The 18,160-nt window shown below is 38.9% G+C and overlaps 1 protein-coding gene across 5 annotated transcripts in view; it reads right to left on the bottom strand.

Moving 5' to 3' along the window:
- The window catches only part of MYO1B (myosin IB), a 175,220-nt gene that overhangs the window by 28,981 nt on the left and 128,079 nt on the right, over nucleotides 1–18,160 (bottom strand). For all 5 annotated transcript variants that reach the window (XM_045806360.2, XM_045806365.2, XM_045806363.2 and 2 more), the window contains exons 12-17: nucleotides 17,519–17,605; nucleotides 16,811–16,876; nucleotides 9,120–9,224; nucleotides 6,842–6,904; nucleotides 2,792–2,992; nucleotides 1,317–1,543 (exon numbers count right to left, since the gene is read on the bottom strand). In XM_045806360.2, the coding sequence (XP_045662316.1) occupies nucleotides 1,317–1,543; nucleotides 2,792–2,992; nucleotides 6,842–6,904; nucleotides 9,120–9,224; nucleotides 16,811–16,876; nucleotides 17,519–17,605 (749 nt within the window). The remainder of the gene's footprint in view (nucleotides 1–1,316; nucleotides 1,544–2,791; nucleotides 2,993–6,841; nucleotides 6,905–9,119; nucleotides 9,225–16,810; nucleotides 16,877–17,518; nucleotides 17,606–18,160) is intronic.

The raw sequence follows: 18,160 nt of genomic DNA, 5'->3' as shown, positions 1-18,160 counted from the left end.
AAAAAGGTGCTGGACTGGCCCTAGTCCTTAGAAGTTACATAAGTACTAAGTGAGTCTTGTTTAAGCCATTGTTATGTTTGGATCTTCTGGAAGCAATCTCTATATCTTAATTAATACACTGCTGAATATCTATGGCAATATCTGCCTATATATTCATCAGCTTATAGTTTATTAAGACTTCTTAGAGATACAGTAAAACCACTGAAAGGGAAGGGGAATGAATGAACATTCTGGGGTGAACAAATGTTCCTTATGTTGACCAGTGTGATAGCTGTCAAAGTATATACGGTGGTGAAAAAAATGACAGCTATTCACCTAGGATCTGTGCATATCACATCACGTAAATTGTTATTACATAATAATTTTTTTAAAGTCCACTTAATTGAGAATAACAAAAGCAACTGACCACAGAAAAGTTTCCTGTTTTTTTTTTCTTTCCTTTTTTGAGACTAGGATCTTTACCTACTGTATGTTCCAACCTGATTGCAATCAAACCAGTGGGTTTTAACTATTTATATTTGTTACTAATATAAATATTAGGTAAACAAACCACACAAAAATGTTCTTCCTGCTAGGTTCCTCACAACTGCCTTTTCAAAGACAGTTATGGAAGGGATGTATGGTGTGTGTGCACTATATGAAACCGGACCTGTTAGACACACATCCCCCATTATCTAGTTCACCAAATACACACATTGAAAACTCCAATCCTCATTGGTCTTTACTGAATCTTGAGATCTAAGGTGCCCTGGAAACAGGAAAAAAAGACCACATGCTTCTGAAGGAATTCTTTCTGTAGCTTTGAAAAATTTAAGATTGTTTTGTGAGTCATTCCTTTCTCCAAATCTGTAAGTCTCATAGGAAAGAAAGAGACATATTTTCTAACACCAAAGTTGTAACTAAAAAGCCCCACTTGCTTTAATGCTGTGTTCTAAGTTAATGCAACAAGGTGAATCCAACAGAAGAGTTTTATGCAAAACCTTTACTAGAAAAACCCTTAGATTTCTGAACATGTCATGAAATAAAGATACAAAAAGTGAAAAACCCTATGTGCCAACAATGTAATTTCGTTAAATAGCTATTCCCATTCTCCACCACGCTTCCCCTCCCACCTTCTTAAAATTCCCTGCTTGAAGGGGTGGGAGGGGCACTGGAGTATTTTTTAAGCAAACCCAAGATACCACATTATTCGACAGGTAAGAACTTCAGTTATCCTCTCTAGGGGCTATATTCAGATTTAGGCAAACAGGGAAATGGTCTTCCTTGAAAGTACCTTCCTAATGAACCTGTCAAAGAATTCTATGTGCCAGAAATACCTAATATAGTTTGGATTCTTGGTCTGGAGGTTTTTCATCAGTGTGGCCACAGATGCCTTGAACTGAGAGCCTGCTGTAGGAGGCCTTTTCAGGTTGATCTTGGCGGGGTTCCCTTCGGGGAACAAAGACTTGATGAGGGTGTGGCCCGCCTTCCACATGGCTTGGGACAGGTCTCGATAGAGAAGATCATTGTTTTTGTCAACAAATCCTTCCACCTGGTACAGCACCTATGAGCAACACATGAAACTCAACAGCTGATACACTGTAGTCCTGGGCATCACATAACTGCTCAAAATATTCCAAGACTATCTATAATGCAGCCTCTTCTTTCTCCATCAACCTCCCCGCTCCCCCGCCACATTAGTCACACTCCTAATACCAAATTAGCCTCCAAGTTTAAATTCCATCTGTCTAAATCACAGAAGAGTTCAAAATAAATTCTATTACGCTTCAGGATTTGCAAGAATAAACTCCAAAAATGCTATCATAACATTTTCAAAGGATTTTAGGCTTTTTTGGTGTTGGAACACATTTTTGAGGTTTTACTTTTCTTTCTTCTCTTTCTTTTTTTTTTAGTTCACATGTGCCAATTCTAGTCTGCTTAAAAGTAGACAGGAGAAAACAGAGATAGCACTGATATTTTCAGACCTCCTAACCAGGCAGAGAAATTGACCAGAAAAGTATCTTTTCTAAGGAAAAAAAAAGTATCTTTTCTAAGGAAAAAAAAAGTATCTTTTCTAAGGAAAAAAAAGTATCTTTTCTAAGAAAAAAAAAAAAAAAAGAAGTACCAAGTTCCAACTTTTTGAAATTAACAGAAATTCAGATACTATATACTTTTAATTTTTACTAAATATATAATTAAGAATGTTTTCCTCTTTGGAGTTTGCAACCTTGGGTAAAAGAAAGGAGGTATTCACATCAACTGATACTCTTTTAGGACTCTAAAAATTAAACTACTGTCAAGATTGGTTTTAACATTATCTTTACAGATCTTAGGTGGCATAAAATCAATTCCCTCAAATATTAAGCAAATGAATAAGTGCTTTTTTAAAAAAGAAGGTATTTTCCCCACTGTTGTTTCAAAATCTCAGTCTAAGAATTCATTGTTTTTGCTAAGTGATCGTGCTTGTAAAACCTTACTGTCAGTCTTTAGAGACTAAGTTTTACTAGCAAATCTCCTTTTATTCGTGTTGACAGATCTATTTTTATAGGATAATGGAGAGCTTAGAGACAATAAAATCGATTTTTAAAATACATTCGAGCTCTTTCATTAAGACCACTGGCTTTTGCTTTCAGCTCTTAGTTAAGATTTTGCTCAACATGATCCAGATTCTACTTCTACTGAACAATTTACTGATTCTACGATTTTGGCAACTCATCTTACAAGTTGGCACTGGTCCAAACGCCACCTCTGAGGCATGGCCTTCTCAAGGGAAGGAGTGCAGGCTCCCTGGGTGCTCGCGGCTCCCCCATACCTTGCCAGCATAGTGCTGAATTCTGAAGCAGCTGTGAGGCAGGGATGTGTCATTGAGAAACCTAGAGCTCTTGCTCATCCTGCTCTCAAAGTGCTGGTGGGTGGCGCAGACTTGGTTGAGCTTCTCCAAGAAGGTCTCATCGGTGACTGTGCCAGGTCTCAGGCACTCCTCATCCAGCATGGCCAGGATCCCGTTTGTGTTCTGCGAAAAGGAAGTAAAAAGGGTTTCCTTCCTTCCTCACTGTATTGTTTAAATAATTATTCCTAATGACACCGTCAAACACAATTAACTTAGTCACGAGAAAATTCCGCTTGGTTACAACAAGAAGCAGAGTATCAAAACAGGTCACAAAAAGCCACAGAAGTCGGCCCCCTTCCACAGTGTCACAGGTGTGTGTGCATGCTGGGGGGAGAAGGGGTCTCTCTCAGTCTCCCTCCCCCACCTCTGCCCCCCTCAGCCCCACCATTCCCACAGAACAGGACTTAGGACTGTCACCTCAGCTACCTCAGTGGGCTGATGACTGAAATTCACATTGTTCGAAAAAGGCAAATCAGACCTCATACTCCAAACACACTCAGACACAAACCTAAACGTCAGAAACTAAATGTGACAATGAAATCTCTATGACATGTGGTCATAAATCACAAACACAGTCTTCTAAGGCCATTATTTGATTCATAGCTTGAGAAGGAAATTGGTTTCATATGTTTTCAGATTTTTCATGTGTTCGAAATACAGTTTATTTTCTAGCAAAAAAAAAAAAAAAAAAAAAAGATGTGATTTGGGGATCAAGGCAATCAAGCTGTGTTTCAAGAATATCTGTTTAGAATAAAATTCCTCCGGGGTGCCTGAGTGGTTCAGTTGTTAAGCGTCTGCCTTCTGCTCAGGGCGTGATCCTGGCATTCTGGGTTCGAGCCCCACATCAGGCTCCTCTGCTGGAAGCCTGTTTCTTCCTCTCCCACTCCCCCTGCTTGTTTTTCCTCTTTCTGGCTGTCTCTATCTCTGTCAAATAAATAAATAAAATCTTAAAAAAAAAAAAGAATAAAATTCCTCCACATAAAATTTCGAAATGGATGTTGAACACGAGTGAGAATTTGTTGTGTATTCAGACCCTATGATCATATTTATCCCAAGAGCAATCAGCCCCGTTAAACTGAATCAAAAATCCGGAATCTTCTACTTTGCTAAATAAAGGCTGCTGTTCCTTGGATTGCCCCTATGGGCCCACACGTCTCCATTCCAAAGAGAACAATCCGCTCTACTGACCGTCAGCCCCACCCACTTCCGCCGGGCCAGAGCTCCGGGTTCCTCTCCCCTTCTCCTCACAAGGCCGTGACATCCTCTGACCAGCATTTGCTCATTCCACACAAAACCCCAGGGGAAGTGTGGACTCTCAGGAATCAACTGTGTTCACAACAGCCCCAGAGTAAACATTATTGTTAGGTAACCCTGGAAGGAAACATTTCCTTTATGTACCCAGGTTCCTACGTGAACCTGAGTTTCTTCAATCATACGTGCACGGGGATTTGGGACTGAGATAATCTAGTTCAATTAAGTGTATTACTGTGGTTCTCTTTCTGTTTTTCCTTCTTGAAGGGAAATAATTAAGTTCAATGTTATATTTATGAAGGAAAATGTGCTAGTCGTGACTTGTGAAAGTTAAAGTTCTCACAGCCAATTACTTTGGTCACAAAATTTACAAGGAAAAAATTTTCAGTAAATTTACTGATTTTTCTGGATATTAAAGTTTTGAATTGCTTTAGGTGGAATGTTAGCATTCCAACATTGTTCAAATATTTCAAAACAAAGTTTATTTATTAATAGGAAAACAGTCATATTTCAGAATATCCAATTTAATGTTCCATTTAATTCAAGGTACAGCTTTCAGGAATATTTTGAAAACTGAGGGAATAGATACTGGATAATTACATAATGTCCAAAAGGTCTTGTTATAGATGAACAGAAAGTGACTTGCTGGACATTTAAAGCCTGTGATTCTATTCCAGCACTCACCTACCACTGACAGCTAAAAAGACTGCAGGACAATAAAGTTTACGCATTGTTTCAAAAACTTTCAGTAATTTTGTTATCGAGGCCCAGAGTGTGAGTAATATTAAGCATAAAAAAAGTTTCCAGGTTTTCACATACCAATCAATCTTCCTGCAATCAATTCATTTATAATAAACTACAGACTATGATGTAAAAACAAAATATTTAGTAACCTTTTGGAATCAAAGATTTATCTAGTATTTTTCATACTTTAAGCCTTTTCACATATATACAGACATAGCTGGCCACCTGAAAATTCCCGTGGCCCTGGGCCACCTGCAATGTCACACACATACACACACAATATCCCCCACATAGGTTGCTTGAACCAAGGCTGGGTCTACCCTGGAGTCACTCCTGGGTCCCACTTAGCTCAGCTCCCATGACTGTCCCTTTATACTCCTTTATATCTTAACTTGAAATGTTTTTTGTTATCTTACTTGAAGAACATGTAACTGGAAGACCATGTCCCTTTATCCTCCTTTACCTTAACTTGAAGAACATGTTTGTTGTTCTTTATTAATTTATTTTAAAAATGTTTTCCAGCTTTAGTGAGATACAGTTGACATAAAAGACTGTGGAATTTTAAGGTATACAAGGTGATAATTTGATACACTTGTATATTGCAAAATGATTACCACCACAGCCTTAGTTAACACCTCCATCACGTCACATAGTTACCATTTCTTTTCTGTGATGAGAACATTTAAGACCTACTCTCCTATTTTCTGATATATGATATGGCACTGTTAACTGTAATCACCACGCTATACATTAGGCCTCTAGAACTTACCTTGTGACTATTGAATGACATCTCCCCATTTCCCCCGCCCAGCCCCTAGCCACCACCATTCTATTGTTTCTTTGACTTTTTTAGCTTCTATATATAAGTGCTATCATGCAGCATTTGTCTTTCTCTGCCTAACTTATTTCACTTAGCGTAATGCCCTCAAGGTCCATCTGTTTTGTCACAAATGGCAGGATTTCCTTCTTTCTCATGGCTGAATAATATCCCATTGTATATATACACCACATCTTCTTTATCCATTCATCTACAGATGGACACTTAGGTTGTTTCCATATCTTGGCTATTGTGAATAATGCTGCAATTAACATGGGAGTAAGGATATCTCTTCGAGATCCTGATTCTGTTTCCTTTGCATATATATACCCAGAAGTGGAACTGCTGGATCATACAACAGTTCTATTTTTAATTTTTTGAGGAATTTCCATGCTGCCTTCTACTATGGCTGCACTAATCGACACTGCCACCAATAGTGCACAGAGGTTCCTTTTCCTCCACATCCTCACCGATAATTCTCTTTTTGATAATAACCATTGAACAGTGTATTAAAGAGCTTGCTGGAATTTTAGAAACGAAATGGATATTTGATTTGGCAAAAACATTTTTTCCGAGCCTCCTCTGACCAGTCAGTGCTCCTACCCCCAGGAGCCACGGACTGGACCTGGGCTCCCAGCACACAGCCGCATGGTGTGGCCGAGGGCCTGGCATGTGAATGTCATGCATGGGCTCTGTGACACGGCCATGGGAGGTGCATCGGAAATCCTAGCCAAGGATCAAAACGTCCCGCTGTCCATGTATGTGTTTGAGAACTGTGTATGATCTCTGATGGCAGAGTCTCCAGACTGTGCAGTTCTCTAAAGAACAGTGTCGAAATAGGGAAAAAGCTACGGCTCAACACCAAAGGCAGTGAGATCTTTCGTAAGCAGGAAATTATTACTAAGCAATTTTTTAGGAACTTGTACCCAATACTCACATTTTCTTTTTTCTTTTTTTTTTTTTTTAAGATTTTTTTATTTATTTATGTGAGAGACAGCCAGCGAGAGAGGGAACACAGCAGGGGAGTGGGAGAGGAAGAAGCAGGCTCACAGCGGAGGAACCTGATGTGGGACTCGATCCCGGAACGCCGGGATCACGCCCTGAGCCGAAGGCAGAGGCTTAATGACTGCGCCACCCAGGCGTCCCCAACCAATACTCACATTTTCTATTAGGTCACAAATGATAGCATTATTGAAGTAGTCAATGTGTGTCCATTCTATGCCCTGAGAAACAAAAGAGAACAAAATCAGATTCCATACGATGAGGCCACACACCACCATCTATAAAACAGCCACTGCGCCACATTACCATGCCTCACGTTCTCTCTGAGTATTTCCTTTATAAAATCAATGCTGCAAAATGTCATCTTCCGGTTCCCAAAACTTCCTGAATTTCAGCGGTCTACCACTGACATGATGTGACTAAAGTGCATGCCCTTGACCTGTTCTGAGACCGCCTCCCATTCCACTCTCCCATCTGTGGCAATTTCCCATGCACTTCATTGGCCCTGCGCCAAACATTTACTCAACAGGCCCTTGGGTCAATATTACTTTGTGTATATTTACAATGTTTATAAGGAAATAAGTCAGAACTTGATCCTAGGAATTTAAGGCCCACATTTTTTCTGTTCTTAATTTGTAATCACAAGGAAAAAATTAATTTTAGAGTCATCCCCATATTGTAGGGCAGTTGACTATTTCAAATGTAAAAATATCCCAGTGCTAAGACAAAATATTTCCAACATAAGGAAAGACACAAAAATTGACCTCCTGGTTCTGATACTAGCTATAAAGCCAAATCTGTGAGGCTAAATGTCATCATTCTGGATCTGCTTACAGTCTGCCTGTAAGTGTAAACATTTATTTTTCTTCTAAGGGGAATTTAATTCATACAGCAAGCTAGGGATCTTCCTATATATTCTTAGACGTGTTTTAGACAATCTGTACAAACTGTTTTAAGTTACAGATCAAAGTTTGGGCCATCTCCTCATGCTGAGAAGACAGGAAGAGAACGAATCTGGCTTTTAGGATGTTTACGTTAAAAAAGGTGCCAGCCAAGTATGAAATGTTTCTAAAGCATGGTGATCATTCTAAAAGAAAGATGGAATATTTATGATTTAGCTTTCGAGTACATGGGTTATTTAACTAAGACACTGCAGATAACAATCACATTAGAAAATTCTGTTATTGAAGCAAAAAAAAAAAAAAAGGATTCAGTGTCCTTAATGATTTATAATAACACTATAGAAAATGAAGAAAAATAGGTAATACCATTATTAAAATATTAAAGCAAACAAAAAGAAACAAAAATATAATATAATATAGATACAATATAATAATTTCTCCTTTTGTTTGAAGTAATTTTATACTTCAAGAAACATTATTTAAAAAAATGAAAGGGTGAAAACCACATATGGTTTTACGATTAAGGATGAACCTTTATAAACATTACTTCAGATTATTTCAAATTACATTATGTAAGCTAATCCATACATAACACTAGTACACACCTGGCAATATAGTAAGCACTCAACAAACACTACCTGTTTTTATTATAAAATTTCAGAAAATCAATGCTTTTCAAGATTGAACAAAGTCTCAAAGTATTTCAAGTTTATATAGAGTGACACTGAACTTGGGTATATAGTTCTCCTGAGTTTTGGCAAATACATAGTGTCCTGTAACCACCACAACCAGCCTCCAAATTTCCCTTCAAGCTGCCCCTTTGCAGTCACACTCTCTTCACAACTCCCGTCCTGGGCAACAACTGACTCTTCTGTCTCTGCCGCTTTGCCTTTTCTCGGACAACATATCATGGAATCCTACCATATGCAGTCTTTTGAATCTGGCTTCCTTCATTTAGCATAATGCATTTGAGATTCCTTCCTATCACTGTGTTTATCAATTGTTTTCTCCTTTTTTTTTTTTTTGGACAATGGACTGACATTTTATTATTTTTTCTTTCATTTTTAATGTTTTATTCTGGAGTAGCCATGATTAATATTCTTCAGATAAGCCCTTGATCAAGTATTTGTTGGTCCACCCATGTTGCTGCAAATGGTGTCTGTTCCTTTTTATTGCCTGAGTAGTATGCTCTGGTATGGATGTACCATTGCTGTTTGCTCGTTCATCTGACTTTTTTTTTGTTAACACACTGTTGTTTTACATCACTGCGTTAGAATCCATTAAGACTCAAGCCAATCAACTGATACTTACTGAGCACCTACTATGTGCCAGGCACTGTTCTAGGCACTAGCAGCAGAGCAGCAAAGATAATCCCAGTTAGTTTAGATGTCATAACAAACGAACTTTTAAAAGATAAAATAGGGTTAAACTTAGATAAATCTGATTTTAGGGTCCTGTTTATATCGACTTCTGAATCCACAATTTGTATGAAGAGTAAAAAAGAAGCCTTTAAAAAAGTGTATTTCCGCATTACCTCCCGTATATACTCCTCTTGCTCTTCTTTAAGAGTTAGTTCAATGAAGATTTGTTGTAGCTTTTCATTACAGTAATTAATAATGAACTGCTCAAAGCTGTTGTCCTACATGGAGAAAAATGAAGACAGCTTTATAAACCATGCCATTAGCTCTCCCACAGCAGGGACATTCTTAACATCTCAATCCACAAGAAATGTCGCACACACACACCGTCTCGCAGATATAACCGCGGCCCAGCACACAGAGGCTTACACACTGCAGGCACTCGAGAAATGGTTCACGAGCCAAGTAGGTGAATGACATATACACAACTGATGCAGTATTTTGAAAGATGAAGATTTTTAGGTGACAGAGAAGCACCCCACACATGGTAAAAAAGTAAAAACATAAATAATTTCCCCTAAAGGATCCAAAAAGAACAATGAGATTTATAATCTCTGTCACCCAAGTTCTCAATCTGCCATTCTGGGGCAAAACTCTGCAGCTCAAGAAAGTCTTCTTGACCTGACCTCTTGTTCCCCCATCCAGGGTCAGCTCCCTCATTCTGACTCTTAGATGCCAGCACTTTCTAAAAACCGCGCTACGTGTATATGCGTGTGGGCATATGTGTACACGTGTACTGATTAGTTTCAGCCTTATCTGTCTCACTAGACGGGCAAGGGCTGACCACGCGTCTCTTCTGTTCACCAGCGTTAAACCCGTGCCTTGCACAGCACTTTGCACCTAGCAAGTCTCCACATGACTTGATGAGTGACTGAATGAGAGAAGTGCCTAAAAAAACAGAGATTCAAGGGAATCAGCACATCAAAATCATTTCCCTAGCGAGAAACTCTCTTCTCCGAAGGCTCACATATTCATCGCTTGTATGGTTCTCAGCAGCTTCTCCTTCATATTAGCGTTACCTCCTACGCACGCTGGTGGAAGGGCCAGGCCTACATCATCTCTGGGCCATCCGCAGGGCTTAACGTATTGCCATCAGTACTGAGGGCACAAAATGCGCGTCTGTTCAATGAATACACTTCCCCAAGAACTACACCACCTGGGAAGAGGTAGATCTGGTCATAAGATGTGTTATTTTCACCTCTATCGTCTGTCTTTGCGGAGAGGAGATGGTGGCTATGGGAGCAAGGGACGTATGACCCCACCACTGAAAAGCTGGACTCTCCTCCTTGCGAGGCGGCCAGTGCTGGCCCTAGTGAGCTACACCCCAGGGTGAAACTGAAGCTCGCTGCTGCTCGTGAACACACAGAGCAACTGACCTTCGAATCTCTCTGCTAAATGACGAAAGCAAAAAGTCATAGAGCTTTTCAAAAGCTGAACTTGCAAAATCAACTTTGCTCCTACATAGGACACGTTTTAAAACGAGACTTATGATGCAGGATCTGACTACATTCTTTCCCGGAGTTCAGCTAAGCGTTTCCTATCACCAGTGATGAACTCATTAATCAGGGAGAACTTTTTCTAAACCATAAATGACACATACACATGATCGTTGGCTAATCTTTTAAATGTTAAATCTGGTCAAGGATAAGAGTTTTTTGTTTTTGGTTTTTAATCATGAAGGTTTTTACTAAAGGGAACACATTTATTTTCAATACTTTCAACAAACAGTCTGAGACATGAAGGGCATTCCCCAGTATTCATTTTCACATAAAGTTTTAAAAGCCATGTGCTCCAATCTTCAGGGCTTAACAGTTTTGATTAGAAGCTGACGTCAATCTGGTCTAGATGCCTTATTACAATATGATCAGGATAAGGCCATTTCTCTACAAGGAAGTCTGGCTTTCTTTGGTAAAATATATCCTTATATAATACTACTACCCTAAATGAAAAACTTATAAATGAAATTAAAGTTTTAATGGTTTATTTAACAGTTAATATCCCTTCTGTTATTTGATAAGTCTATGCTTACAGAGCTATTTAAACAAAATTAAGCTAAATCTTCAAATGGTAATTAATGAGGAGAAGCAAGAGGAGAATAGTGTCCTTAGACACATTACACGGCTATGAACAGCTGGAGGTAGGCTTTGCAACGGGACTATGAAATACACACAAGCAGGTTAGAAATCAGAGGCAAAGCTTCACAATTACAACATAACTTAAGAGGTGAGTTAGAACCAAACTAGATTTCCCCTCAATATTTAAAAATTCCAGTATGAATTCCCTATTTCATAACCGCACACAGTTAATCAATAGCCATTTACTGCAAAATCCACACAGTTGGAGAAGCCATTAACACAGGAGCATGCAACAGACTGTCACTGCAAATCGTTCATACTTACTGCATTCTGGTGCAAAAAGGGACAGATTACACAAAATGCAGTCAGTTCTTAATTGGCAATGAGATTCTAAAAGTAAATACTTCTTGATAGTTATTCATTGGTGCAAATGACAGATTTTACCATTCAAGCTATGTTTCTGATTGGCATAAAACTTGAAATCAAGACACATCTCCAATCAGTTCAAAAAACAGGCCCCCAGTACCTCCATGTGGTATCTGAATTGCGGTTCTGCTAGGTGTGAGCTACACAGGATAAAAACAGTTTGACTCGAATAATACTTCATACAAGTTGCTTGAAGTCCCAAGGCTTCGGGATCTAATGCTTCCAATTCTAAATTCTCAGGAAAAATAAATGATACATTCCCCCCAAAGAGTCAGAGACAAAGGCAACTGGCAGGTCATGAAAAGAGTGAAGAGATCCAGCAAAATCCAAAGCACCTCCTCTTTCTCACCACAGCAACCCACCCTGTGCTGTCCCTGCAAGGTCTCCCATCAAACATAAACAATGTGGTAAGGAGAGAACGTTCTGGAGACGGCCTAAGAAAAAACTTGTCTCTCCTACCTCATTCCGCTGTCTAAAGAACAACAACAAAAATAGAATAGCACGATCACCAAGGCAGAAACCGGCTGACTTCCCCTCAGAAATATCTCCGCATCTATTGCCAACACACCTCACAGCCTGCAAAACATGTTACGAATCACCAGAGCAATCATTATCGCCAAACTGAAGGCAATCCCACGTCTCATGATCTACGTGTAAGCTGTTGACATTGCCCTCATGTTTTGGGAAACGGGACTTCGCAAATCATTAAAAATAACGTATAAACATTTATAATTTGCAAAAAATTAAGGAACAGCCTGGTAACAGTTTGTAGAGCTGCAACTCGCATAGGTCCGGAACATGCCCTCATGTGTACAGACACTAAATATCACCAGGTTTTCCACGTGGGTCATTCTCCCCAGGTGGGTCTAGGAGCCACCCCCTGAATCTAAAGGCCCCACAGCAATTGGATATTTGGATACTTTTGTGTCAAGAACTGTGGGTGGCCAGCGATCCCTGCGCCAGGCGCTGTCTCCCACATGTCAGTCTCATGAATCAAAGTCTCCTCAGGAGGAAGTGGGCAGGAGCTTGAATGACTCATCTCCCCACTCATTCTCTCCCATGTTCTACCCATGCCCCATGCATGGAACGTGTCTCCACCGTCTAACTCATGTTTATCCGTAAAGACTGATTATGATAAAACTAAAACTTTGGGGAGCATCGTCGAAGAAGCATATCCAGAATTTTCCATCATACAATCTCCCTACGTGAAGCCTAGAACCATCGCCATCCACACCAGACTGCTCTAGGGAAAACAGGTACACAGCAAGGTGTCTAGGTTCTATGCTGTTTTACAGTGTGTTCACCAAGTGTGGACTGGGTGGGAAGAACTTGCTAGGTTTAGACGTATGTAATATACCAAAATTTCAAAATCTAGGGCTTCTTTCAAGAATTCCTGAGTTTGAGTCCACCTTGTCAACATCAAACAAATAGAAAACCATACTCCCAGTGAAGTTCACAACTAGTTCACACTCTTTAAGTATCAGTTATGAACTTTCTGCTTGGGAGGATTTGAAAGATGCATTAAAAATATTGGCCTGTTACTAATTTATCTTTATTTTCTTGGCAATAGAGGAGGCTAATGATACCTTATGCTCTTTAAGAGAAGTAATATTTAAGTCTTGCACTCTTTAAATACATAACATTTTTCTTCCCAGTACATATTCAAATATGGTAAATTTTAAGAAAAACAGCACTATAGTGCTCTTGTTAAATAATTTAAAATAAGCTTTGATTAAAAAAGTTAAAAAGCAAGGATAATGATATACAGATACATATTATAAACCATATTATTTCCCATCATTTCCACTCTAAAATGTACTTAAAATTCTCCTTCCTCTGGCACATGAAGAACAAAATTAAAGGAGAAAAGCTGAAACAGAAGGTATTGCCTATAACCAGAATCAATTTTCTTTTAAAAACAATTTAGAGGGGCGCCTGGGTGGCTCAGACGTTAAGCGTCTGCCTTCGGCTCAGGGCGTGATCCCGGAGTTCTGGGATCGAGCCCCACATCGGGCTCCTCTGCTGGGAGCCTGCTTCTTCCTCTCCCACTCCCCCTGCTTGTGCTCCCTCTCTCGCTGGCTGTGTCTATCTCTGTCAAATAAATAAATAAAATCTTAAAAAAAAAAAAATTTAGAAAACAAATCTCATATCATGAGACAGACTTACCAGGTTACACTGACTCTTGTTCGCCTATTAGGTTCTTTTATTTGGAACAATCATTGCATCCAGCCTATCATATTCTTACTGTATATGGGTCACTTTCAATGAGGTTCATAAGGGCAAGAGGAATAAAGAGTCCCTGATTCAAAATAACTTTGCCTGTATGAAACTAGCTCAACTGTATGAAGAGTGAAATATCCAGCCTGCTGTCCTGCTTTGGTCTACAGCACACTAATAATTTATTAGATTTTCCCAGGAAACTACCTGCCATTTTTAGTACTTCTCAGATAAGCACTTTAAAAAAAGCTGAATCAATTTAGATGGGTCAACTTCGTTTTGAATTAAATTTTTTCATTTGTTACTTTATGGTGATGCTATAAATGTTTCTCAGACAGCAGTTACAAGAGCATCCAAACTTAATTGTGTGGGACTAGGAGTGTCTGGATTATAGAACTCTCTTCCTTTGCTAAACTGGACTTACGTTCAAGGAGGATTTATAATAAGATTTTTCTTCTCTATGCATTTTAACTCACTTCCTCTTATTTTTGGTATCAGTGTGTTCCACTAATCTGTTTTCCAAACTGACATCAGATCACATGCAGCCAGCAAGGCAGGGCTCTTCACGCAGCTGGCCCTGGAATGCTTTGCAGTCAAATCCATGTGTCATCATCCCATGGTTTAACGCATCAGTTTCCCTCTTCCATTTAGAGACGGACCAAAATGATTGAAAGGTTTCTACCAGCTCAGCTGAAAAAGGTTTTCATGGGAATTGTCGACAGGGTCATGAGGCAGAATTAGAAACATTAAAAATTTTTTTCTCTGAACCTTCACGGTCCAATTTTTAAAGTGATGCCCAGGGTATTCTAAAAGGCAGAACCCTTAAGCCTTGCAGTCAAGTTTCATGGAAAAACAAAGCCAGAATTCTCTCTACACTCTATCAGTCTCTTTTCACTTGGGTAGACAATATCCTAGAGATTTTCATTTGTGCACTGATGAGGATTTGGAATACTTCCTCCTAAGCCAGACCCTGAGTTTATACTTCAGCTTGTGGTACTTTTAAGTCCTAATTACCTGGCTACCTCATGTTCAATATGATGGACTTCCTGATGTTTCCATGTGTTCTAATTTTGCTGATGATCCAGGAAAATGTAGGATGGCACTTGAGGTGTGCATGTGAATACATTAAAAAGAAAAAAAAAGGCCTCTCTAATTCTGTATCGAAAAGCAGGTAAAAATATCTAGAAGTGTGCAACCAAATCTCTATTCTGACTTCCCCCGAGTAAATTTAATTATAAAATAAATAATTAAGCACATTATTAAAAATCCAGATGTTTGGAAGATTAATCTGAGAAGGTTTAGACAGGAAAATGGAGAGAACAACTAGTTATAATGAAAGACAAATCTTAATTCTTTCAAAAAACTGGAAAAAAACGCCATTTACTGCATGGAGAAGGACAATTAATTTCTCATGATTTTACAGGGGCATCGTAAGATCTGCTATAGACATGACTGGTTAGATTTGGTCTTGGTTCAAAGTTCTGGTTTGGGATCTTTTTTAGAAAAAATTTTTTTTTTTTTTTAAATTTCAGGATAGTTCTGAATATATTCAAGCAATTCTCCTAAAACCCTCAAATTCTTCCCTATTACCAAGAGCCCAGGGGCCTTCCTTTGCCGAGTCTGCTAAAGGGGCACCAGTACAAGTGGAGACTGTGCTGAAGAGCATCTTCGAGGGGCTGGACGGGGGGGGGGGGGGCAGGAGCCAGTACACGGCACAGGTGCCCCCCACTCGGCCATCCGCACACCAAACAACCCCAGGGGGCTCCCCATGCTGGCCAGCTCGGAATGATGACAAGGGCACAGAAATACAGGGCATCAGAAACTTATCACATTTGGGTTTTCTCCTTATTTCCAGGTACTGGGGACCCTGTGAGTTTGGGGAGAAAAGTGCCCTACAGGAGGTCTTTCATTATTTATTAAGCAGGCCTAGTGTTTAGGTCCCGAGTTTGCCCTTTGGTAGCCATGTAACCTTGGGAGAGCTACTTGACCTTCAGAGCCGCACCTCCTCACCTATAAAATAGGAATAACTGCAGCGATTTCATGACATTTTTGTGAAAATTAAATCAGACAATATATGTGCCACTTATCACAGTGCTTACATACAGTTAGCCCTCAATGACTGGACACAATATGGACTGTGATCAAACAGGGAGAAGGTACTCTCACAGAAATGTTGTAAGAAAAAGACATTTGCTAGAAAGGCCTGGCTTAGCTACAGGGAAGGGGCCGATTTTTTTCTATTCTGTGAACCTGATAATTTGGAGCAGATGAAGGCTTTGGGTGGTCATTCTGGGCACCGCCTGGTTATTTAAAGGAATTCACAAATCATTACTTATGGGGAGAATAAAGAAAGGAGGAGCCTGATCTACTTGTTATTTTCCAGAACTGAACTAAAACACCATCCCTAAAAGTAGGAGTTAGTGCTTTTAAAGGTCCTTAAAATGGGGGAGGGGGAAAAAAAGTCCTCGAAATGGCTTCTAAATGCCAAAGTTAGCAAGAGGATAAATAGGAAATTCTAATCTAAGTATATAATGTTTAAATACCTAATCTGTAATAGGCATGGAGTCTTTTTAAAAAATTCATTATGAACTTCCACAGAAATTCTTTCCACCTTTGCAACAGAACTCCTATCGAAAGATCAAAGTTGGGTGAGACCAAACAAATCACTCAATCCAGACCCTCTCTGCCTGAGTCCAACAGGAATGAGGTGACCAGCTCTGGCCAGGCTCCTGGGCTCCAAGCTTTATCATGGCACCATTTTGCTTCCCTTTCTTACGAATGAACGAACGACTAAGGCACAATGTCCATATACCTTGTTGGCAATTTCACAGTGAGAATTCTGAATTTGCAATTACAAAAGTCAAATACTGATACAAGAAGTTCTTCCTTTGACTGCACTGTCTCCAGAATGCTGGCTCTCAGCACTCCACACGCACACACACGCACGCACGCACACACACACATTTTGTTACATCTGCAAGGTTTTTTTGTAGATTCAAAGTTATATTAATGAAATTTAATGTTGTTTATAGAATATGCAATTTAATTTCTAACTGTCCTGCATTAATAAAGATAATAAAAAAGCTTACCTCAAAAATTTCAAAGCCATAGATGTCCAAAACACCCATGACCTTCTTTCTCACTTTGGTCTGTGCCTTAAAAAAAGTTTAAAGTTGATGGGTTAATATGGGCCTGAAATAGAACACTAAAAGCATTCTAAGGACTATACACATATAAGTTAATTGCATCTCGCAACTAGGAGAATAATTGTAATTTAGTTTTGTTTTTTTAAATGTGATAGAATATTGGTATGGAATCTTCCAGAAATTTTAATAATAGGTGATTTATTTAAAGATGGTATTAGTGATGCGTTATTATAATAATAGATCATTCAATATTACAATATAAGCAGGGCCTTTCAAAAATCGCACTATGCTAATACCCTCATTTTACTGAAGAACGTATCACTAGCTAGAGAGGTCAAGTGACCTTTTCAGCCACGTGCGCACAAGTAGTTAGATGAACCACAACCAAGACCTGGGATGCTCTCACAGTAATTCTGCAAAGACCATTAGACCACTGATGAGTGAGATTTCTTACAACATACATGGCAAAACAAAGTAAATAGAATCCTGACAAATTTCAACATCCTATGCAAGGTAAATCCTTTTCAAGGAACAACCTTTGTAAGTGGTAATCAATTACCTGAGTATAACATTAAAGTATCTTTAACTTAATGTTTACACTCTGAATAACATTTATAACATCTGATTTATCTGGTTATTGAAATTCAGTACCTTAATGCTTTCATTGATTCGATTTACCAACCATGAAAACAACCTGCTGTAGAGGTTTTTAGCCAGAGCGTCACGGGCATAATACGCCTATTAAAAAAAAAAGAAGGAAAGAAAAAAAAAAAGAAAATCTCATCACCCACAATTGTCACAATGCTTAATTTCAATAAAATAATAAAGGTATCTTTTAAATATTTAAAGCTCTTTTATTTGAAATTTCTTTTCAGAGGCAGTCTTCATTATACTCTGGACGAACAATCAAACCGTTAAGAGAATTGGGCAAATCATTTATACCCAATTATTATGCTTTTTTGCATCCCAGGAAACTAATTCAAAATAGTGCAAACACTTTCTCCATAAAGATATCCTTCTCTGTATTACAGAAGAGAGGAAAATCAGAGGCAATTTAGAAGTCCAACAACCGGGGAATAGTAAAATAAATAAATGAATGTCCACTGAAAGGGAAGTTACAGTTATCACAGAATGATCATTATGAAAATTAGGTAATAAAATGGAAAATGCTTATGTTTTATGAAAATAAGAAACTGTACATTTTATACGAAGACTCTATTTTTTTAACCCCTACACATAGGAAAGGAAACTCAGAGAAAAAACATGAAAATCGTTCTGACTGATGTAATCTGT

This window comes from Ursus americanus, chromosome 1, assembly GCF_024610735.1.
Source record: "Ursus americanus isolate L20-20 chromosome 1, mUrsAme1.1.p, whole genome shotgun sequence".
Lineage (NCBI taxonomy): Eukaryota > Metazoa > Chordata > Mammalia > Carnivora > Ursidae > Ursus > Ursus americanus.
This window is presented reverse-complemented; position numbering and strand designations above follow the sequence as displayed.